The 24,458-nt window shown below is 41.8% G+C and overlaps 1 protein-coding gene across 1 annotated transcript; it reads left to right on the forward strand.

Annotated features, from left to right (window-relative positions):
• The first annotated feature begins 4,266 nt into the window (after positions 1-4,266).
• Positions 4,267-22,769, forward strand: tafa4b (TAFA chemokine like family member 4b). The gene is given in 4 exon segments (XM_076096047.1): positions 4,267-4,871; positions 12,027-12,182; positions 22,469-22,711; positions 22,714-22,769. Coding segments are annotated over 4 exon segments (570 nt in total). The 5' UTR covers positions 4,267-4,756.
• The last annotated feature ends 1,689 nt before the right edge of the window (positions 22,770-24,458 follow it).

A 24,458-nucleotide genomic window follows, 5' to 3' on the forward strand; every position in this document is an offset into this window, starting at 1 on the left:
ATCTTGTGGTAGTAGAATACATTCCAGGTAATGTAAAGTATTACTGAACTGAATTGCTAAAAATACATTCAATTTACAAAGGAAATTAAATTGCCGGTTTTCAGACGTTTTTCTTGGAAGTCTCCCTCAGAACATGACCCAGCAGGCCCCCATTGGTTCATTGAATAAACCAGCCAATATATCAGTACTTGAAAGCTCATTCACAAAATGAGAGTGTGAGAGAGACTAAATAAATAACCAAGACTAAAGCACTACGGTGTCGATTACATCCCACAGTGACAGACAGTATAATAATGAGGCACAAGAGGAAGAGGACAACAGAGTCATTAGAAATGTAAAACAGTCACCAAAACGTTTTTTGTCGGGTACAGTATCACCCAAAGTTTCATACATTTTCAGGCAGTAGTCTTCCTTTTTTTTCTTTTCAACCTCGAGTAGACAAAATATCAAAGGTCACCAAAGTCCTCGTTGACCCTAAGACATATGTTGATTTGGCGAGTAGTTGTTGAGAAACCTTGTTCTGGCCCAAAGTGTTAAATGGATCGACCCAATGACCAACATCATCATCCTGAGGTGGCTAGTGAGGCTAAATCAATCGTAGATTGATGACGAGACCATCTGAAACATAATACATTTATCATTCCTGTTATTTATTTCAATAACAAAGTCTGATAAACAGCACTTAAGGAAATGCAATTATTCCAATTAGAGATAAGGTATCGATTTAAGAAAGATAAACCAGGGATATTAACAAAAGCCCGAAGACGGACGCTGCTACACGCTAAACAGGTGGCACAGAGGTTATCAAGTAATATTGCTGTTTCTATTCTTCGCAGAAGCTCAGTCCTATTGAACTGAACTTCCTGTACCGTCCTGACAAATGATGTACTCTGACAAACAGCAGAGTCGTAACGTCCCCCGTCATGCAGAAAGTGTCTCACCGTTTTATTTTTGATGCAGAGCATACACATGTTTCCCGATGTGACGGATAAGGTCACAGAGCTTTTATGAACAAGTATCATTTTGCGAATTCACGTTTTGTGCGCGCATGTTTGTGACCGTGCATGTGCACTCGGAGAGTGCTGGCAGATGATGCTGTTTGGATGCAGGGCACACGGATATATTTGTGGCCGAGGTGGGATTGTCTCATTGCATGTCAATGAGCGCCCGTGTCACTCCTGTGTGATTACTCCAAGGAATGACACAAATCAGCCCTTCAGCCCACAGAGAGAGAGAGAGAGAGAGAGAGAGAGAGAGAGAGAGAGAGAGAGAGAGGGAGAGAGAGAGAGAGAGAGAGAGAGAGAGAGGGAGAGAGGGAGAGAGAGAGAGAGATGAGGTGGCGACTGGGTTATATAGCAGGAGGGATCATTTTAGAAAGAGCGGGACTTGATGTTCTCAGATAATCTTGAGCATGTCTGTGATCTGTTTGTTAATGTTTGTGCGTGTGTGTGTGCGCCTGTCCCTACTGCTGCCAAATCCAACGACTCCTCACAGCAGTGATGACCAGCTGAGCCCCCCCCACACACACACACACCTCTGCTTCCTTCAACAGAATGCTCCCAGGGACACTTCTTGGTAACATGAATGTTTTGTGTGAGATTGTGTTTGATATTCATGTGCATCGGCATGATTGTTTTGTTGTTGTTTGTCTTTTTAAACCTATTTATCACTATGTTTGTATGTGTGAGACCCAGTAGAGGTGACAGCGCCGCTGTGACTGATGAGACGTTTTGTCCCTCAAGTCCCGACAAGACTGAGCTGCATCTGGAGACCGCACATACACACACGCAGACACACACACACATGCACTATTGTGCTCTTTTAATGAGTGCATCACAGAACAAAGCTGATAAAAATGCGTGCCATGGTCCATCCTTTAAAAAGAGAATAAGAAATTCGCTACAGTGATGCCATGCAGCATGCCTAATCATACTGCACACACAGCACATGCACCTTGCATACTTTCACATACTGTACTGGAACACACACACACACACACACACACACACACACACACACACACACACGCACGGGTATACATTATGCATATGCATTCTATATGCACAAATTATACAAATATTATTCCTTCCTCTGCAGGATTCCATAACACAAGAATACACTCAGAATACACAAACAAACACATCCCTTTACTTTTTGCTGTGTGTCTGTGCAACACAACATAATATATGATGCATATGTTTAAACAGTTATTTTTTAATTTCCCCACTGCTCCTAAAATTCTTGCTTATTTATTTTCCAGTCTTTCCTTTCGTCCACTCTTTATTTTCTGCCCTCTCATTATCTCACCTTCTCAAGATCCTATTTCTTTGTCTCTGACCTGTGTCACTCCTTGATGTAGTTTTTAAAAGGTTACTTATCTTTCTTAATAGACACAAACAATACTCATTAACTTAATCTCACCTACATTGCCCTGCTAGGTTCTCACTTATGTAGAAAGGTTTGCTTGTTCCTGATGTTTCTCATCTCGATCTTTGACTCTTTCGTGGCAGTTGCTGTTAGTTTTTTGCCCACCAGGGGGCAGTGGCACTACACTGATGGCTCAGCGGAGGTATCAGGCTTGGATGAAGCTGACACATTCCCAGGACGTTTCTGAGCATTGCAGCGGACTGAGCTACATATCAATGAGTCATGATGAATAATGAAGGTTCCAAGAGAACATTTTGTTATTAATGTGAATCTGTTGTCTTTCATTTAGTTTGCGGAGTTAGTCCTTTTGTAAAGAGAGGTTGACATACTCGGCGGTGGCATGGTAATTTACTCTGTATGTGTGTGTGTGTGTGTGTGTGTGTGTGTGCATGAAAGAGAGTGAGAAGAAGTGCACACGCATCAGAAGCTGTCACTCAGCTGTAATTAGGGAGAGTCTCTCCTGCTGTCCTCCGACACTGTTTTAATTTACCTGGCAAACACTGTGCAAATGTACTCACTCTGTGTGTGTGTGTGTGTGTGTGTGTGTGTGTGTGTGTGTGTGTGTGTGTGTGTGTGTGTGTGTGTGTGTGCGTGTGTGTGTGTGTGTAGAACATCCACTTGTGTATACGGCTTGTTTAATCATCTGATTTGCTGCCAGTTAAGGTTTCAACTATGAAGCTTTTCTGCAAGTTTTTCCCTCATGTACACCCATTTTGGAATCAATTTAAGTTTTATTGTGTTATAAACATTGTTTTAGTGTGTCCATCCGTGTGTGTGTGCTCATGACAGAGAACGAGGGAGTGTGTGTATGAGTGCGAGTGATCTAGAGTGGGGATCACATTCAGCCTGAGGGTAGGTGAAGCTATTGTAAACAATGGATCTAACAGAATCTAGGCCTTCACATCTCTACCCTGTGTGTGTGTGCGTGTGTGTGTGTGTGTGTGTGTGTGTGTGTGTGTGTGTGTGTGTGTGTGTGTGTGTATAGACCTTCATACAAGGCCATTGGAGGCCACTGAGGAACCCCAGGGCAGACTGGCCTCTCTGACCGAGTGTCTTTGTACCTCCTCTCTCCAGGGGCTTCTTCTGTTTGAGGTGAAGAAGAGGAGAAGCAGGAGGAAGAGGAGGAGGGGGGCTAAGGTGCGAGTGAATGCAGCCATGGCCTGTGCACCCTGTCCATAGAGGATCTACTGAGTGGAAGACAGATCAGAGAAGACAGAGACAACCAACAGGTGAGACGGCATCCTGCGCAGATGCACACAAGAACAAACATCTACTGCTGCAACTTGTTATTTTAAGTCTTTCTTTTTCTGAAACTGTTCATTGTTTCGTTTATGAAATGTCAGAAAATTATTTAAAAAAAATGCTCGCCTCAAGTTCCCAAAAGTCAAGTTGACATCTTCAAATTGCTTGTTTTGTCCAACCAACAGTTTAAAAACCTAAATATAGAGAATCTGTATGGATATAAATAAATATAAATATTCACATTTTAGGACCCAGAACCAGCAATTCTGCTTGAAAAATAACTTAAATGATTGATTACAACTTCCAAAACGCAATAGAGCTGAAACAATTAGTTGATCAACAGAAAATGTATTAGCAGCTATTTGATAATTGATCGTTTCAGTTATATGTAACTGTTCACTCGTTCCAGCTGATATCATAAAAGGTAACAGAGTATCATTTAGTTTTTGAAGGTAGGTCGAACAAAGCAATTTACGGACGACTTTGGGGAAAGTCATGTGATTTTCACAATTTTTTGACATTTTATATGCAAACGAATTAAGAAAATACTTAACAGAATGATCAATGATGAAAATATTGATTAGTCGCAGCCCTAACCCACAAATGATCGTTTCTGAGCTGAGCCTCATGTTTCTTTGTGACCCGTCATGACTCATAAAGTCGACTTCTTTGTAATTGTCTGCTGCCAGAGGGAAATTGGAGGAGTTAATCCTAATGTGATACTAATAGGCATAAAAGGATGCTGGTAGCATACTGCCGTGGTGCCGCGGGTGAGTTAGCTCTACCCACATAATGTGTGTCTGTGCTGGCTGGAAAAATACTCAAGTCAATTCTGTTCTCCAGGTTGTCATTTTTTCCTTTGACCTTTGCCTGCTCGACTTTTACATTGTTTCTGGTTGTTTGAAAAGCAATATGTTTTGTTTGCTGTGCTCTTCTGCATCCTGTCTTTTTTTTTTTTTTTAGGTGTGTGTGTGTGTGTGGGGGGGGGGGGGGGGGGGGATCTGACCTCTTCTCATGCCCTCTTCCTCCTCCTCTCCCCCCCTTGGCTTCCTCTTTGGCCCTCTCTCTCCTCTTTCCCTCTCTCAGGATGAAACTGTTGGGGAGGTCAGCTTGGCCTGTGCAGGTGGCCTTCCTCGTTGCCTTGGTGATGCTCTGCGTTGACCCGGTGTCCGCTGGCAGCCGTAACCATCGGGGACCGACAGGTACACCAGGTCTTACTCTGAACCCCCCTTCCAACACCACAATAGGTTAATTACACTGTCACTGCAAAGGTACAACACATGTTCCCCGAGCCCGATGCTGACTGAGTCATCCCGATCCTGGAGGAGGGGGCTGAGCGGGGAACAATCTGCTCCGTCCCTCAGTGTGACATAATGTAATCTAGACGAGACCTCGTTTTGGGCTTGGATGCAAACACACCCCTGTTTGAATGATCGAGCCCTTCCAGATACAAATGGCACTTAAGCTGTCAGGAGCTGTCAACACAAATAGATCAGAGTGAGTGTGATCTGATCTCTGCAGAGCGGTTGCAGACGACCAGCAGTTCAGGGCTGATGGTATTGTTCTCAAGCGGCTTAATTCTTAGTGATTTAGGGTTGCTATAAAATAGGGTGTGTGTCTCGTGTAGGAGAGGCCATGTAGGCCCGTGACTTCTAATCCTCAGGCTCCAAATTGCCAGTGCCGACATTAATATGCATAGCTCTGCAGGGCCACCGTTAACCAAAGCACGACTTTACTTATTCCCTGAGAAATCCATGAAAAAAAAAGATAGAAACCACAGTTGATTTAATTTAATCCCACAAGCTAAATCTATTCTCTGTCCTTAATTTCCATAAATCATAGAGACACACCGCCACCCAACCAAAAAATGACCAACACGGTCTTATTAATATTTTATCGGGGCTGGCTGCAGGGACAGTTGTGCTGAGTCACAGCATCTTGCGCTTCGACTTCGACTCCCAAGTCACCTCCTCCCATTCGCATTTAATTATGACAATTTCCTTAATTATCTCTTGGTCTCTACAGTCTCACTGCTGGTGCTCTGAAAGGTGACCTTTATGTGCCACAGAAATGCTACCAGCATCCAGTCTGTGCAGTGAGTGATGGTATTAGTTTCCTTTTGACGGAGAGGAGGCAGCCTGCTTACGGCAGGGACACTACTAATTGCTGGCCCTGTGTATCGTGAAGGTCAGCATGGGCTCTGCCCCTTTCTTATTTCACTCTCGCTGTGAAACAAAATGACTCGCTCCCAAATCGTCTGGTGCTTTTTATTCGAGGGTTTTACTCTAATTGGTGGAAGTTAAGGACTTGTGAATACCAACATAGCACACACACACACACACACACACACACACACACACACACACACACACACACACACACACACACACACACGGTTTGAGGCGGAGAAATAATTGGCAGTTCATTATGACTGCTAGATATGTTTTCTGTGTTTGTATTTGTACTGCTGGTGTGTTGGCAGGTCAGTGAGGCATTTGTTTCTGGAGATGTACCATTTACTGCCACATGGTGGCTCTAGAGGTCAAACAATCCTCCTCTGTAAATATGTATTTTTTTCCTTAATCTCAGTCTCATTGGTCCAATGTCATTCTCAGAGCTCTGTCATTTTACAGAAACTCACCTGAAAAACAAATCTATAATGGGACCAGATGGAATGAATGGCAACTAACGAAGCAGACATGATATGACTGACAGCTGTCACTTTAAATAGACGTGGAAAGAATAGCATCTGCTTTCTTTTTTTATGTTCTGGCAGCACTCTCATGGGAATAAAATATACAAAATGAGCCAAGTATCAGATCCATCTTAAAAACATATATAAATAAAAACAATCTCACAGGATATAGCTTATCTTACTTATTATAGCACTGAAACATTCAGCACATCAAAATCATCAACTCATTTTCACACTTGTACCTCTCACAAATAGTGCAAGGCTGTGTAGAATAATATGAAACATACTGCCAAACATGCAGTACCAAATACTTTAGCACACAATGAGATCTCTATTGCTATTCATATATTATTTTATTGTATTTCATAACTGTTACACATCAGCAGGTCACACAGTAAATTGCCTTCCAGGAGCTGTGAATGTAGCGCAACACAAACAATTATGTACTCCAACCCTGTGTGCCGTTTCTTGAATAAACATCAGACTTAAATGGATTTATTTTACTCTTACAGCTCTGCGCAATATTCTCCTGTATTTTGACAATGAAATGTTCTCATATGCCCTTTTTGTTTTCTTGTTTGAATGCCTGAAATTTGATAATCTGAGACCAGCCGTTCAGTCACTAGCTTGCAGAACTAGTGCGTAGCGAACCAAACAATTTTTCAGCTTCTAGAATCAATTGCTCATCCTTGTTTCAACGTACCGTTGATCACAAATGATATCGTAAATTCCCATAAAGACACATTTCTTCAAGTGTTATTGGGCCCTCCTTGGCTCATGTGAGGAACAACATGCCTGTCTCTTTCTGCATGAAAAGGCATACTGTCACACTCATGTGCTTTTTGAATATCAGCAAGCTTTAATGTGCGTCCATGCAGGTGGATTTTTGAGCATTCTGTACACCAGTCTGTCTGTCATATAAGATGTCTCCTTAGTGAGCAGGTTTTATTGGGGATAGATTTGTTGCGCAGGAGTACTCAGCCGTACCAGCGACCTGTTGTGATAATTAGCATGAAGCCCGTGGGCCTGTTAAACACTGATAATGTCAGGAGGATTGATGGGCTGCGTATAGGACCAGGGTGAGGAGGAGATGGAGCAAGTTAGGAAAGTGGAGGTCAAAGAGGGCAAATGGAGAAAGAAAGTAAGAAAGGTTGGAATTTCAAACAAAAAAAAAAGGAGTTTCAGCAAGTACGGTTTCCAACTCTGTTCCACACAGCTGATCTCTGTAATCTTGCTCTCTTGAGACCCACCTGTAAGTTCCTACAGAGACGTACAGTATGTCCCCTTCACATTGACTTTGCCGCCTCCGACAGATTTTCTAGGTATCTGGCCTTTCACAGCCGTGGACATTCTTGTCGGGTATTGAACGGGGAAAGACACAGCTTTTTGATAAATTGCACGATGCTCCTGCTTGCCTGTGTCTGTCAGAATACATCAATCGCCTGGCTAACCCATCAGTTCAAGGTAGCTTGGTTTGTTGGCTGCCCGGCTTCTGTTGCCACCCCCCGCCACCTTGCCCCCCCCCCCCCCCCCCCCCCCTTTGCCTGCTGCGGGAATAAAAGCATTTAGCCATGCTTGAGAAGTCTTTTCATCTCAGTGTGTGCTGGGCTCCATTACGTTGAGATGGCCATAACAGAATGGTTTAAAGGCAACATTGAGACATTAGATACACTGTTATTGTGTGCATATAGCTGGAGGCTGACTGTTCAACACATGAATCTTAAGCAGATGAGTTGTGAGAGGCTGCAGCGTTCTCTGAACAGAGTGCAGACTGAGAGTGCTCACAGTAAAGCTGCAGTATTTCAGTCTGCACTCTAGACCACTTTTCTGATGTTTGGGACTTGTCCTGGTTTTGTACGACTATTTCAAATCTTGGTCCAACTTTATGCTGTTCACTCCTGGAGCATCTTCTGAAAAATCACTTCTCAGAGACATTTCTTTTTTGTTGTATGATTTTGCTTTTTTACAGGTTAGGATGGCTGCACTGAAACATGGACAGTTTGTTCTAAGTAAAACATGAAAATCTAATTTGTACATTCATTTTGAAAACAATTTTGACAACTTCCATTTTTGGCCACGGTAGCAGTGTGAGGAATAGCAACACCGATCTTTCTGTCTGTCTGTCTGTTGACCCACCACTTTGGTCCAGCTCAACATCAGCATGTTAGCATTGTCAGCGTTGGCATGCTGTGCCTACGCACAGACCTGCTGCCGTGGCTTTAGGCTCCTATAGTCTTTGTTGAATTGAATATGAAATGCTCCAGCCACATCTGTGCATAATAATACACCACAAACAATACATGGAAATATGTTTATTGTGCACTAAAATCTAGTCAATTGCACATGTTATTTACCAGTTACTGCCAGGGTTTATTATGGCCAATACCTTGGGGGAAAAGCAATCGATGTAGTACTATGAATTGGATGAGACCATGTCTTATGCAAAAAGGGGTGGTATGTCAACTTTTTAAACTTCAGACTCTCATCCGAGTGTATAATTCAAGTCCTCCTCCCATGCCAGTTTGACAGAATGAGGGGGAGTTGACGTCCTGTATTGTTTTATAGATTTTTGACACACTCCCTTTCCCATTTCTAGAACAGCATTTTTAGGTGGTAAATAAGGAAATGGTAAGTATTTTTAGAAAAACTACATACCTGTAAGTATCCTTAAAAATGTATCTTCGGAACATTGTGAGAATGTGCCTTCAGGAATGAGTGGTCTTGAGTTCATTTCTCCCACATTGCATAGATTTTGGCTGCAAACTCTGTACGGCTCTAACCTCTATGGATCGGTTGCATATCGTGGATGCTCAAGTGTGTAATTTATAGCAATGTTGCTCCTTCAAAGATTTACATTTCTGCTTCGAAACAAGCCCACACTCATAACATTTAGACTACTGAGGTTAATTCCTTCACTAGATTGTCTGACTAATGTATTCATCGTCCATCATGTGTGAAGTGATGGGATGACGTTTCAGAAATATTTGGTCAAATGCAAAAAGCCACATCCGTGTCATATTTTACTCATGATTTTATTTCAATTAATGGTATTTCTTTAAAGCAACGGATCATCAAAGAATGTGTGCCTGCATGCAGTGTTGTGTTGCTCCCTGATTAAGGCCACATGGGCCACATCTGAAACACACTGAAGTAGTTTTGAGTGTCCTTTTAAAATGGCCATGAAAGAAAGGCTTTTTGAACATTTGCTTGAAAAGCACCTTCAGCTCTCTATTTTTCATTAATCTGCGACTGTAAACCACAGGAAAAACCCAACGGAGGCCCTCCAACCTGGTCACCTCTTATACGTTACACCTGGTTGAATTTAAACCATAAATTAGTAAGTTTTTAGTAAGTTAAATTAGCATATGAAGCTGGCCAGACACAAAATAGGAACATAAATGAAGTTCAGATGGGTTTATCTTCCACTGCTCACACACATCTTCACAGCTTTACAGTTTTAAAATACAAACAGGCCCGGCCCAGGTTTGATGTAAGCAATAAAGAGAGGAGACCTGCGAACCCTCTGACCTCATTATGCTGTCGGAGGCGAGCCGCTCTTTCTTCTCTCTGCTGCCTGCGACACTACCTCTCCTCCTCCTCTTCCTTTCTCTCCTTCTTTCTCACTAACAAGCTGCCTATTTGTGAGATGGGGGCAGACAAAGGGCCAGTCTTACCCAGTCACCGCTCTGCACTAACAGTGATTTTCAATACAGATAAATAATAATGAGGGCACGAGTCGGAGTGTTTAAATTTGACGTTCTTTTTAAAAAATTGTTATTGTTACTCTGTGCTCTAATTGTGATCATTACGGTTATAATTACCACAACGCTGATAGTTCTTGTCCCATTGAGTTTGGTTCAATTTTATTAAAGTCTAGGTTTTGATCAGCAGGCTATATATTTGTGTGTGCGCGGTGGTAATCCGGCAGCTGCTCCAGCCTCAGGAGAGCCTGAGACAGAGGAGTGAGGGAAATGAAAGTGGAGGGATGATAGCGGAGGGGCGCCCTCAGAGAGCCTGGGATCATTGATGGGGCTCTCTGGAGAAGAGAACAAACAAACTTTAAATCAGAAAGGATGAGAGGGGCCATGGCCTGCAGAAATGGAACCCTCGACAGAGTGTGTGCGTGCGCTGCGTGTGCGCTGTGTTGGTCTGCCTGCAAAGCTCATTCAGCTGAGCATGAAAAGTTTGGGAGTCTGGGTAAAGTCACGTACATAAATGAAATCTGGGCTTATGGTACAGTATAACCAAGGTTTTTCCAGAGCTGTAAAGAGGCTTATAGGTAGTAATGTCGCCAGCAGGGTTTGCTGTGCTCGGGAAACGGTACCAGAGACTCTCAGGAGTGCACAACAAGCGTTGAGAGGGAAGATAAGGCAGCTGGAATCTGTTCAGAAGCCATAAGCAAAGATTAGATTTAGTAAATATTTCCCCCAACATTTGTGGTCGGCACGTTTTCCTTCAGGAGGCCACAAAGCCCTCTTCCTATGAGATTTATGTGTTTAATGTGCTTAGGGAAATGTAACATTAGCATAAACCTTATGAAGTGGACACTTCTAAACATGAACATAAGCCTATTCACACATTATGCTCCTAGCATCCTTAACATGTTGTACTGAATGTCAACAGACATACATGTGGCAGATGTATCGATGATAAAACATAAACTGCTACACACACGACTGTCCCTGTAAGAAAGCATATCATTTCAGGAACATTACAAATGTTACAATGTTACAAATTACACATTAGTTTTCTTTCTGGACAGACAGCTTTGGGTAAAAATTTACTTTAAGTTAAGCGTGCACTTCTGTCCCATTACTGTCAAGAGAATATTATAACGAACCAGACCAGGGTCCCCAGGGAAGTGTGGAGATAATCATGGGAGATTAGACGCTGTTTGTGTGTTGGCGGTGTCAGGTGAAAAGCAATTATCCTCATATAAATGATGGCTTCGAGGATCACACACACAGACACACAAATGCAGAAAATAAAACTCACACACACACGTACAGAAACATAACATATAGAGATGTGTGAAGCAGATGCACACGTGCAATACACACACACACACACACACACACACACACACACACACACACACACACACACACACACACACAGACAGACATACTGTATATGTACATACAAGCCCATACATAAACATACGCAGTGATGGCTAAATGCCAAAAAGCTACCACATAGCTCATAATATGTGCATGTCTGTTCTTTGCTGAGATCAAGTGGTTTATCATGTCTGAAAGGAGTCAAAAGAAACTATTATTTTCTTAACGTTTCTTTCCCCCTGCACAAAAGGACAACATCTGTGTATGAGTTAATGAGGGCACTGTGCTGAGAATAAAAGCAAATCATCACTAAAGAGTATTTACTTATGAATCAAAGAGTATGAGACTGGAATACATTGAGGAGTTTATACAAAAGTAAATAATTCATCACATTTGTTTAATCCTCAGATAAACTGCTGTGGTGTATATTTGATTGTTATTTGCAGCACACATTTATTTGAATTTAATGCCAATTCTTTTGCTGCAACAAACCGTCAAAACACCAATAAGCCATCTTTAAAGTCTATGAATTTCTAGCAAATAATCCCCCTCACCACATCTTTTTCTATCTCTCTCTTTCTCTCTCTCTTTCTCTCTCTCAGTCTCATACCAGGTGAAGCAGGGGACATGTGAGGTGGTGGCCATCCATCGCTGCTGTAATAAGAATAAGATTGAGGAGCGCTCTCAAACCGTCAAGTGTTCCTGTTTCCCTGGGCAGGTCGCTGGCACCACCAGAACCAGACCCTCCTGTGTGGAAGGTAAAAAAAAAATAAAAATTCATACTGTATATATTCCAGTGATGCACTGTAATAGCAGCCCCACAATCCAGACATCTCCCAAAGGTGCAAATGTATCCACACAATAAGACATCAACAGTATCGGGTGCCAACATGCGCGTTCCTCATATCAATTTGTTTATATGTGTGTGTGAGTGAGAAAAATAATTCTCAGAAGTTGTCAACATATTTTGAAAGTATTATGAAAACCAGCACTATGGTATTTTGAAGGAGAACCTTTCCCTTCGACAAATCACCTACAATGACTCTATCAGCCAACAGTCTACTGTAAGTCTGGTTGGTCAGCTGCAGATGCACCAAATACAAAAACTGCAGCGCTTGAACCCTTAGTTATTCATTAAATGTACCCTTAAGTAGCAATATTAAAGCTCCACACTGTATGAAAACATACCGTGTATTCTGTTCCAACCCTTCATTAAAGCAATACAGTCAGCACATATTCAAACCCAAACACTGTGTTTTTCTAGATTAAATGCATTAAATCAAAGAGAAATGATCGAGATGTCTAGTGCATCATTCTATGCACATTTCCCCCACAATTCTCTAGCTGGATAATTCCGCTGGAAATGTTTGGTATCCAATTGATCATGACTAGAATTCTGAATTAGGTTTTTGTATGTTTGGACATTGCTGCACCACATCTTTTTGTAATGATCGACGCACTGCCGAATCTCACCGGGTCAAAAAGGCTAATTTTTGTTTTTCATCATCTTGCATCATTAAATTTGCTACATGAATCATCTCACCTGAAACAAATCATTACCCGATTCAGTACGACATAAATAAGTGAGTCCACTGCAGGAAAGATTAATAGGCTGCACTTTATTTTGAATTGCTGCCAGGTTAGATTCCTGTGTGGAAATTGATTTTCTTATGGCACAAAACAGGACACTGCTCTTCTTCTTGCACAAACAGAGCTAAACCTTTTAAAGGTGGTCGAAAACATGAAACGCTGATGGAAAAATTACACCTTTCTGTCCTTCTTAGCAAAGCCACACAGTAAAGAAGCCCACACGGGGTGAGACAGGGAGAAGATGAACAAATATCAGAAGGAAGAAACAACAAAATATTGTCTAAACACTGAGGGCGAAGAAAATCAGCGGTTTGAAATTGAGACAATGAATACATATCCACCATTCTGATACAAATATGCACTTTTTAAAAGGAGTTAAATAGGCATGTTTTACAGTGGATGATGTAAAATTGTATATCACTTCCCTCCTGGTCCAACAGTTAGTGGTTTATCATGTCCCAAGGAGATCATGTAACATCAAAGGTTAAAGTCACTAATGCAGGTAATTCTGCACAGCCACCAGTGTCTCCTTGCCTCCTTATTCCCCCATGCTGTATGAAAGGAGAAGCAAATATACGACAGCTGTCGACCAAGGCTGCCTCGGCCTCATGACTGGAAATTTAAACTGCAGTTTAAAAGCTCTGATTTTATTTGGGACAGCGTTCCATTTCATATCTAGACGGGCCACTTGAGTACACGACAGATGGGGAGACAGTATTTTCTTCTGATCTCTTTTATACGTCAAGACATAACAAGACATTGAGCACAGGAAGACCAGATGCCTGCTTTGTGGAGACTAATGGGATCCAAATAAAGAATAATATAATGATAACCCAAGCCTGGGCGGGAGCAATGTTATATGGGTCAAATGAAAAGAAAAAGTATGTTGTTTACGATGTTGAGTCAATAATTAAAAAGCACATGTCTTTTTTGAGGAAATACATCATCCAAGGAATTCTGCTCACACATACACAATAAGCATATGTATTAGTGTGTTTGTGTCAGTTATGTGTGTGTGTGTGTGTTTGTAGTGATGATAGACAGAGGGAAGCTGCGGGTCGTTTTCATAGACCTTTGTTCCACCCATCTGTCCGCTCCGCGAGCTCCTGCCCAGCAAGAAACAAGCAGTGTCAGTGACCCCTATCATCCGCAGACGCTCCGCTGAGATCACGAACACACACACAGTGTCGGCCAACCCGATCCTATCACGCTGTATTAGCCCCCTACCAGAGCAAAATACATAGTTGTCTCATACGTGAGGAGAGCCAGTGCATCTCCGAAGCACCGGGGTTATTCAAACTGTTAAGGTCAGCCGGGGGGTGGACACTGAATCCACACTCGCACAGAGCTGAATGACTGACAAACCAATACAAATAGAGACTTGGATGAGTTGTGTGGACAGAGATGAAGTGATGCTTGTTCTCGGACTTGATCAGAATTGCAGTTTTTGGTTAGTTTATTTTTGATTAAAATACAGTTTCAGCACAATATCATGCTAATGCTGTAGATGAATGATATGGTAATTATCAAGACGGAACAACAAAACTAAACAAAAAAACTCATTCACCCTGCCCCAGCTTCAGTTTGTTCACTTCTATTGGCAGATTCAATATAGCACGGTAATGAGAAGAAACTACATTTATATAGCTTGATAAATAATCACAAAAGGGTTATTTTATTTGAGAAATTGTTTGGGTAATGATTTACCTGTTTTGTTTTGTTGAAAGCGGTGTTCCATCATTGTTTGCGGTCCCACAGACCCTCCTGCTGTAAAATAATAATTACTGCGAGATTGTTTTGCATTAATTCTTTGTTTTTTTTCTTCTGGCCTCATTAAACCCAATATGTTGAGAAGTATTTAGTGGTAACATTTCTCTTAACCACAACCTGGGCCTACATGTTTATTAAAGGTGACAAAACAGCCATAACGTATTGTAATTACACATTTAAATTATGATATCTACATTTGAGGTTTAACTCCCTGTTAGACCTCTTATGCACTAACTGTTATAAAACTCTAATAGAAATCCAAATAGACTTATTTGGGATTTGGGAGAAGTAGTGCTGAATAAAAAGTACTGTCAACGCCGATCGCAGATATAGATAATGTAAAAAACTATTTTCTTACAGCTCGGGTCCCCAAACAAGGGTAATCTATCATGTCATTAATTATAAATCATGTTTATAAGAAATTCTCATAAATTAAGTTAAAGTCAGGAAGTATCAAGCTGATAAAACAATATTAAATATGTTTTTCTGTTGTTAACAAGGGCCTGGGTCTCCGGGACCCAAAGCACAACAATTGGGCTGATTCATTTTCATTCATTCTTGTTTTTCATTTTCATTCTAAATGGCCACTTTTGCTTCTTAGTTGTACTAGTGAGTCATTTAATTCCTTTCAAATGAAACTAGCACGTGTTTAAATTTCAGTGTGAATCACTTCTGACGTCCTGTGATGCAGGCATGTCCTCTAAGTGTCCAAGCAACTTCCATATTTACTCACAACTATCCACATAGCCGCCCCCATCCAGTGTGTTGCCATTCTTGCCTGTGGCCAGTAGACGGTGCTTTTCCCATTCAAATGACTCGGTCACAAACCTAAGTCTATAGCTGCTAGATCATTTCAGCACTATTCTCACCCGATAAAGAAGTAGATTTGTTGTTTAACCTCGTTGATGAGTTCCTAGATGAGAACAATTGCTTGATAATGATAAAATCGGGCAACCATAGCAAAGATGATTGGCTCTGTAATGAAACTTGGGATAAATAAGGAATCATGTGAAGCTTTGCTAACCTCTCAGAAAAGGCTTTGCCTTGGTGCTTTGCTTTTGTTTGCTTAAAGACTTGATATAGTTTGCTAAGAGGATGGAAGGACACTGATGAGAAGCTAGTACACTTATTACTACGTTATTGCTGTGTTAATGAAAGTCGTTCAACGATAGACTATTTCTTATGGTCTCAGTCACGTTTCCTTCTTTCACCCCTCACATTATCTCACAAGCAAAACAGCTTCGTTCTTCCATCACACTAGTCGTGAGGTTTTTCTAATTTCCTATTTGGATCTCCCCTCCGAGTCACACCGCCTCTCACTTCCAAAATCCAGTGCTCAGCAGCACTTATCTCATGAGTCATGCTTGACCTCTGAGTTCACAGTTACACAAATTCTCACCTCATCCAACACTGTGCACACACACACACACACACACACACACACACACACACACACACACACACACACACACGTCCACGCATGCTACTCTCACCTTGTAGGCTTGAGCGCTGTTGGAATGAGACAAACCTCTCTGAGTAGTCACCTTTGTAGAAACGCTACCGTGTAAATGGAGTTACATTATTGATGCCGGCTGAAAGAGGAGTAAATGGCAGCAGGTCCCATTACTGGCTGCCTCACGGTGGGGCCCATTACTGTGAGACTAACTTTTTCAAGCGAACTTTATTCCTCACAATATTCTTTTCTCATGATTTTTAATCATGCCCATAAACAACATTTTAAATTTTCTATTAGAATCAGTGGAAGGCGGGAAAAGTTAGTGTTGTCAATCGTGAGGTGATTTGGAAAAGTCTTAATCGGAGTGTAATGAGTTTTTAGAGGAAGAATTGATAATAGATAAATGTGAAGAGGTTGATCTATTTTAGGACTATTCTACAAGAGAAAGGCATTGTGTCCGCTTGTGTGTCTAAGTCTCATAGATTTCCCATTAGGAGAAACAGCTTGTCCGAGTGCAGACAAAATGTGTGTCCACTGTTTGTCTTTGTTTTTTGCTGCAGTAGCATTCAGGATAAAGAAAATGTTTTTGTCTCAATTGGGTTTCTGCCAAATTGAGTTAAGCTCACACTGCTGGTTAGGACTGTGTTGGTTGGGGCTTGTGTGCACATCTAGGGAATGAATGTAAGTCTGTGCCAAGTCCAAAAAGAAAACTATCCTCATATAAAGTATGCAGGTTGTTACCCCTTGCTCAGTTGCTGCACAATATTGTGCACTGGCTGAGAAAGAAATACTCATATTCTGTACTAAATGTCATTAATAACAGTACAACAATGTATAAAATGATCTATAAGGAGACCTACATTCAAATGTAATGCTACTCATGTAACGCTACTTATTATTATCAACGCATTTACGTGTAAGTGTTGTAGCTGATACATGCGGGGCTAAATGGAAGCCCTTTATATACTGCTTGGTACTTTAACCTTTAACAATGCGTCACATTAAATGAACAGCTATACTTTTGTCTGCAAAGTAGTAACTGCAATAATATGCTCCGAATGTTGAGTAAAAGAGGAAAGTTGCACTTAATTGATATACTCAAGTCAACTACCGTACAGTCCTTGACTAAGAACAACATGCATTTATGTGTGTCTGAGAGTTTTCTGAGCATCAGTTGAAAGAGGACTTTAAATCATTTAAATGTGTTGGTGGAGAAAGATGGAGCACAGCGACCTGATAAAAACAATGGATGAGTGGATTTACTCATGTGCTGAGCTCTGCGACAGACAAACTAGGTTTCAATAACTGGCAAAGAAATCTAGTTTAGTGCTTTAGCACACATCAACCTGCTGTTGTTCACTGTAATATCTGCTCTATAATATCACGCTTTGTCATTTTGCCAGTCTGTTCGGGCGGTCTGTAACTGTTCCCTGTGCATCCTTTTCTGACAGTTTTCCCACACCATTTTTTTCCGCTTGTGTTTTCTCGTCATGCATACCTGGGTGTGCTGGCATGGCTGTGTGAGCAACAGAGATACAGTGTGTTAGTAAATCATTTTAGAAAGAGATGGATGCCTCTCTCCAACTGCTTTTTCACTCCAGGATCACTGAGTGGAACAGTTACAATGCCTGAGGGTATCCATACCTCCGGGTCCATCCCCAACTTCTTGTGTGTGTGTGTGTGTACATCATATTCCCTTTAAATAGTAATGACCTGGGAGCAAGGGCACGGGGCTGCTTGTGATTGTGCTTTTACGCCTGCCACTTACTGCCCAGTGGGGACTACATACATGTACACACACAAAACACACAAAGGCGTTCCATATGTGCACAACAGGCACGTGCGCACATGCAAAGTAAAAGTAAACTCCCTGTTGCAGCTTGTGTTGCTCCATAGAGTGAGTTCAGGCTTCGGTGCCTTCGTGAAGTATTAATGGGCACTCTAAAAGACACAAGCCTGAGTGCAGTTATTGTATTAGTATGGCCTGCCTTACATCAAACAATGGGATATGTAGCCAGTGAATTCGTATTCTTCTTAGGCTAATCTATTCTTCTTCATCATCTGACTTTACATGAAGGGGTTCCAGGTGAAGAAGGTCTCTTTGAACATGAACTCATAGTTGGTGGAGTAATCAATTACATCACATGAGATGGCAGAGTAAGTGAGCTGATCTAATGCCACAGTTCTTGCCTTAGTGTGTTGACTATGCATATTCACGGATGAAATGTTACAAGTGTTAGATATAACGGATTGATTTGTTTTGCACCTTTTTTTTTCCACCCAAAGAGACGTTATTTATCATGTTTAACGTTTTTGTCATGGGGGGGGGGGACACCTCAGGCATTCTCAAGGTGTTGATTGGTAAGTAACAAGGCATTGCATACACACAAGTGTCACAATAGTTTAGCAGGCAGGCTTATCTTTGGTCACAGTGGTCTTAACATTACGCCATTTATGTGTTTTATATTTGACAAAGTCGAAGACTAAACATGTGGCTGCGGAGACCTGCAATTTCAACTTTGTCCACTTGATGTCACAAACATTACAATGACAATTCAGGCGGCATGCAGGGAGACATGAACAACAGAGGCTGTGTTTGGATGAATGCTCATCCCGGCCAACGAAAATGAAAAGCTGTAACCACGACGGTCAGAAGGTATGAGTGACGTTCATCGGATGTTGCGGGAGATTGACGTGATCAGCAGGAGGAGAGGCAGAGCCCTCGGCATCCTCGTAGCATGAAACCTTATTTAGAGAACCCCAGAGACTAGGCGGGAACCTGGGGAATAGATTAGCCTCAGTCCCTGGTGTTGCCTAATCACCTGCACCTTAAGCAAAGCTCCGTCTAGAGGTTTGCTCTCAGATGATCCCGCTCTGAAAGTTTGAGAGAGAACTTAAAAGAGAGCCGTTTTGAGAGCAGATTCCGTTGTAATGAGCCGATAGCAACTGTGATGAAATGTATGCCTGAGCTGTAAACCTGTTTAATTAGCATATGCACCTTTTGTGAATTTAAATGTAGATTCTTAATGAGAATGAGGCAATTAGAGCAGATAGGCTGTGAGGTAGTTACACACATTTCTATCTGGAGAATATGCGTCCTCTTTCGAGAACTTAAAGCAACGATTCATTTTCACACATACTTGCTGAGTATTTTAGTGTAAAGCCATCAATGACAATCATTTTAAAGCAATTGAGTTAATAATGCTTTTCAAGTATTTATCTGCTCTTCAAGAGTCGGCCAGTGTGACTGTGGATAATTAACAACTTGTGCGTATGAGTCGTGACAGTGTTGGTGAGACGAAGCAGTAAATTGATGAATTAATATTCTTGAGAGTTGGATTAGAAGAAGATCTAAGAACAGTCATGACTGTAAAATAAATATAAAGCAAGCGTAGATTAGCATAAAGAGTGGAAGCACTGGGAAACTGCTTTGTTCAAATGTAACAAAACTCCCCTAACTGCACCTCTAAGCCGCACCATTTAACACATTATGTCTAGTTTCTTCATTTGCACAAAGACTGAAGTGTGACAACGAGACGTTGTGGTTTCATACATAACTACCCCCCCCCCCCCCGTAAACCACGTTATATCAATTTTACACTTCGTTTTTGTGTGAATTATTCAAACTAGATGTAACGTCTTGATTGGTGAGCTTTAGAGGTGCTGGTGGGTGGACTTTGTTATCCTTTGTCAACCGGCTGCTGGTGGTAGCTTTATATTTACCGTACAGAGTGGAATTGATCTTCTCATCTTAACGTTGGCAAGGAAGCAAATAAGCGTATTTTTTCCAAAATGTTGAACTTTTCCTTTAAAGTAGAATTCAAGATACCAAATGCTTTGCTCTCAGAAACAATCGTGCAAAAAAAAGAGACTTTTGCAGTCCATCTGTACAGTAGCTAACCTTGAAGGCACCACAGGGGTGAATCCAACTAGCCCCCACCACCAGTCTCTGCACAGCTACTCAGAGAAAAACATGATCCTCAGAATTAACCACAGCACACTCTAAGCACCTCTGTAATCTTTTTATCATTGACCTGTTGAGAACCTGTCTGTGAGTGCTGCCCAAACATCTGAACTATCCATGACATCACAGGCCTTGAACCGGCACATGTTCATTTTCTGACTTGACAGGCAGGTGCTTATGTGTCGTGCTCGCCCAGCACCCCCACCCCCCCCCCCCCCCAGTGTAGCATGAGATAAGCTGCAGGGAACGCTAACTCCATAATAGCACTCACAGGCCATGCCCATTAACGCTCTTGCAGTGCAAAGCACCGTCGTCAACACCATAATGGCCACATTAACGAGCATTACACAGCCATTGGTTTTTAGAACCGTTTACTGCCACTGAGCTCATGCATCATAAGAGTGTGTTCAACATTACGCCCCGTGATAGCTGTGAGTTCTTTTGTGTTGACTTCCTGCTTCTCCCTACATGTCTTCCTGTCTCTGCTGTTGCATTTGTGCCGCCTATTTTCCACTCTGCTTCAGTTCGTTACTCTCCTTCCCTCTGTTCTGTTTGTTTAATCGGCCCCTTTCTCTGTTGAACTCGGTGATGGTCGTCCTCAAACAGCCTTTTTCCCCTCCACCCTTCACTCTCCGCCTCTCGCAGTTCCTCGCGCTGCTCATCTCCACAAGACAAAGATGTGTTTTCTTGGTGAACACCTATTCTTTAGCCTTGTCTTCCTCCCTCTCTTTCTCACAGTCACAGTGTTTTTCTTCTTACCTGAGGCTTGAGAGGATTTGTCCATGTTCTTTGGCGTTATGCAATTGAAAGCCCATTTTCCTGCCAATATCACCTCAAATTCTCCCTTTGTCGGAAACAATAGTTACTAGAGATCACAATATCAATCCACCAGTTTAATGAAGTTGGGGAAACGTGTGCACTCTTTTATCCCACCCTGCATTCACATTTGAGACAGGAGGATGGATGGATGATGAGTTAGGAGAGAGGGACTTATTCTCAGCTGTCGGGCTGTCTTCTGTCTAGACAGTGGGTCAGATGATCTGGAAGATATGAGTGTCAGCTGTGAAGACATGAGAAAACTTTGGGTTTTACCACTGGATTAACTGTAGATCTCGCTCTGAAGCTGTGTTGTATTATGTACACCAAATCATCACTTCATTTTAGAAAATAGATAGAAATAGGGAAATTTGTTTTAAATCAATAAAAAGAAAGAATCAAACTCTAGAAGGTCCTTTCCATATTTTTTTTGTATTTTGCAAGAGAGATGAGTTTCCGAGAGGGCTTTTATGCCTGCAAAAATGATACAATAGATCTCAAACATTAGTCTCTTTTGCTTCAAACACTCAAGAGAAGGCTGTTTTATAATTGGTAGCATTGCTTCATCATAATCCTGTTCTTGCTCTCTGCATTACACAATTGGAATATTGGCTCATTGTCTAAATGTGCCTTGTGTTTAGCTGATTATGCTAGAAACAAAAGGGAAGTTCGGCAATAAGCAGTCATTTCATTTAAATTATAGATTATACATCTGCACAAATGACAAAATACAGAGAAATTCACCTTTGAATCGTATTGAAAGACCTCTGAATGCTCTGTTAAAACATCAGCAGCACAACAGACTGGCCACATCTGATTGGATTTCTCCAGGATAGTTTAAGGACTTGTATTAGTCATTGCAGCCTAGTATGACATATGTATCATATTTCCCCTCTTCTACCTTCTTTCATTTTTGTCTCCTGCGGGTGCCAGACTCACCCATTCCGCACAGGCTTTAAGATCCCATGTTGAGGGATTACATTAATCTGATTAAAATGAAAAAAAAGGTAACTGCTATACAGTTTAGCTCCTCACACTAATCATATTACAGATGATAAAGCGCACGACTGCTCAGAGATACTGGTGGTTTGAACACAACCACAGTGTTTTGTCACAAGTGCTATCCATGGTGCTGATCCTGCTGCAGTCCCAGCAGTAGGATCAGCACCACGGACAGCGCTCGTGGCATTTACATTGTAAAAATATGCTGTATGCTCTACCCTTATTATGGACAATAACAGTACATGTTGGCTGTAGATACCAACTAAATCATTACTGTACAGTATTACTGAGTTATTGTGTAGGTAATGGCTTGTGTGTTTGTGTTGTAAATACCACCTTATTCTTGCTTTTGTTTGCCATTAACGCAGTGCTCTTCATCATATCATATGATCTATTCAGTAACCTGCTGTCTTTCTTTGCATCTGAACCTCCATTTACTGCTCCAGCCTCCATCGTAGTCCAGAAGTGGTGGTGCCAGATGCATCCGTGCATGGACGGAGAGGAGTGTAAGGTCCTGCCTGACCTGACTGGCTGGTCCTGCAGCACTGGCAACAAAGTCAAAACCACCAAGGTGAGAAGAATGACTGTGTGGGTTTGTATAGTTGTGTAATTTCTGACACTGATCCATTATATGTGCATTTGATGCACATGTCATCTCACACATGCTGCTCCTTTCCTTTCATTTTTGCCCGTTCTGTTTTATGTGCTAGCGCAGTGTCACCTACATGTTTATCTAGCCGACTCTAATCGCTTCAGAGTCTTTGACAACTTCTAATTTGTAAGCAACAATAAAGCATATAACCTGTGTTCACATCAAGCGTTCACATCAAAAAGCTTCTTGAGAAACATAATGATGTTCAGAAAGAATTAATAAATATATGACTGAGCATCTTCCATCTTGACTAATATTTCATGTAGCAAGAATTGACCCTTGATCTTCAATCAAATAGATTTTTTTACCTGTGAAACATCTCGCATCAATTAGTGTTTGGTGAACAAACCTTAGACTAGATGACTCTTATTGGTGTTTTTAATTCTGTATCTAACTGTATAGGAAAAGAAAGAACTCAGAAGTGCTTACCAAGCAAATTAGAGATCATCTTCAAGATGCCCACAAATGAGTGTAATCCAATTTAAGCACTAATTTCACACATCAATAAAAAATGACGAAAAAACAGATACTGAGCTAATCAACAAGCAAGCCCCCCAGTGAGCCTTATTTGCTAATCTGCTGTAACTGTATCTCCTCTGGCGAGGGTGACAATAAACTGATGGAGAAAACACAGGACCTGTTTACACTCTGTACCCCAGACAACCACTGTGTGATGCCATGTAAACTGACGCTATTCAGATGAGATAAATTGATTTAAATGAGAGTCCTTCATGGCCCTTTGTAAGCTGTTGAAGTGTGAAAGTTAATTTGCGGGACTGACTGCTGGGGTGTGTGCATGTACGTGCCAGAGTGCTTGTCGTGGGATGGAGCAGGTGCAGTTTATTTACAGGTGAAATATTAAAAAAAAGAAACATTTGTGAGGGAAGGGGCGCAGGCGCCATAAGAGTAATTGCTCGGGAGGTGGCATAACAGCACAACATCTGTCGCATTCATTAGAATGCATTATGGCTGGTGCCTTCCACAGAGGCTTTACAATTAAGAGTCATAATTAAATTGGTGAGTGGGATAGACTGAGGAACAGAGGCACTGCTGGGCTCAGTCGCAGGCAGTGGAATTAATGACCCTGGGCCTAACACCAACTCTGGGACTGGTAGGTGCAATTATCCTCATTCTGTTGCATGGTGCCATCTCTCTTCTTCTTCTTCTTCTTCTTCTTCTTCTTCTTCTTCTTCTTCTTCTCTCCCTTGTTTTGTCTCCCACCCTTTCTGACTAGCCGCTCAGCTGAGAGAGGAATGAGGAGCCAATGGCTGACTGCATCAGTGGACATTAATTGTGCATTTGCAAGGTGCTTTGGGACCGGGGAGCAGTTACTTGGAGACTTGGCGGCAGATGTCACTGAAGATGGTTGCAATGAGACAATGATTCCCTGGCAACTACACGCACGGCCCTGCTCTCCTGCCCCCTCTGAGTCTCTCTTCTTTATCCTGCATCTCTCTTTCTACCCATGACCTCCTTTCACCTTCTCAGCATCCCATTCACCATGATGATCTCTATCTGTCCTTCTCTTTAACTCCCACGCAGCGTAGGTGTGCTGTAGAAAGATGCCTGACAGAGGAACCAGAACACTGTAAAACAAGGAACAGCAAAGATATCCGAAACATACTGTATCCTCACAAGTCCCATTTCATATCTGTGGCTTTGTGGTTTAAGGGGTTCTCAGGACTAAAACAGGATTTTTGCAATATATGAGCACATCTCCTTTTTATAAATGCACATTGGACAGGGTTTGTTGAGGGAAAACAACCTCTGTACAGCACATCTCC

The sequence above is a fragment of the Anarhichas minor genome, unplaced genomic scaffold (genome assembly GCF_050575085.1).
Source record: "Anarhichas minor isolate MPS153535 unplaced genomic scaffold, ASM5057508v1 ptg000021l, whole genome shotgun sequence".
Classification (NCBI taxonomy): Eukaryota; Metazoa; Chordata; class Actinopteri; order Perciformes; family Anarhichadidae; genus Anarhichas; species Anarhichas minor.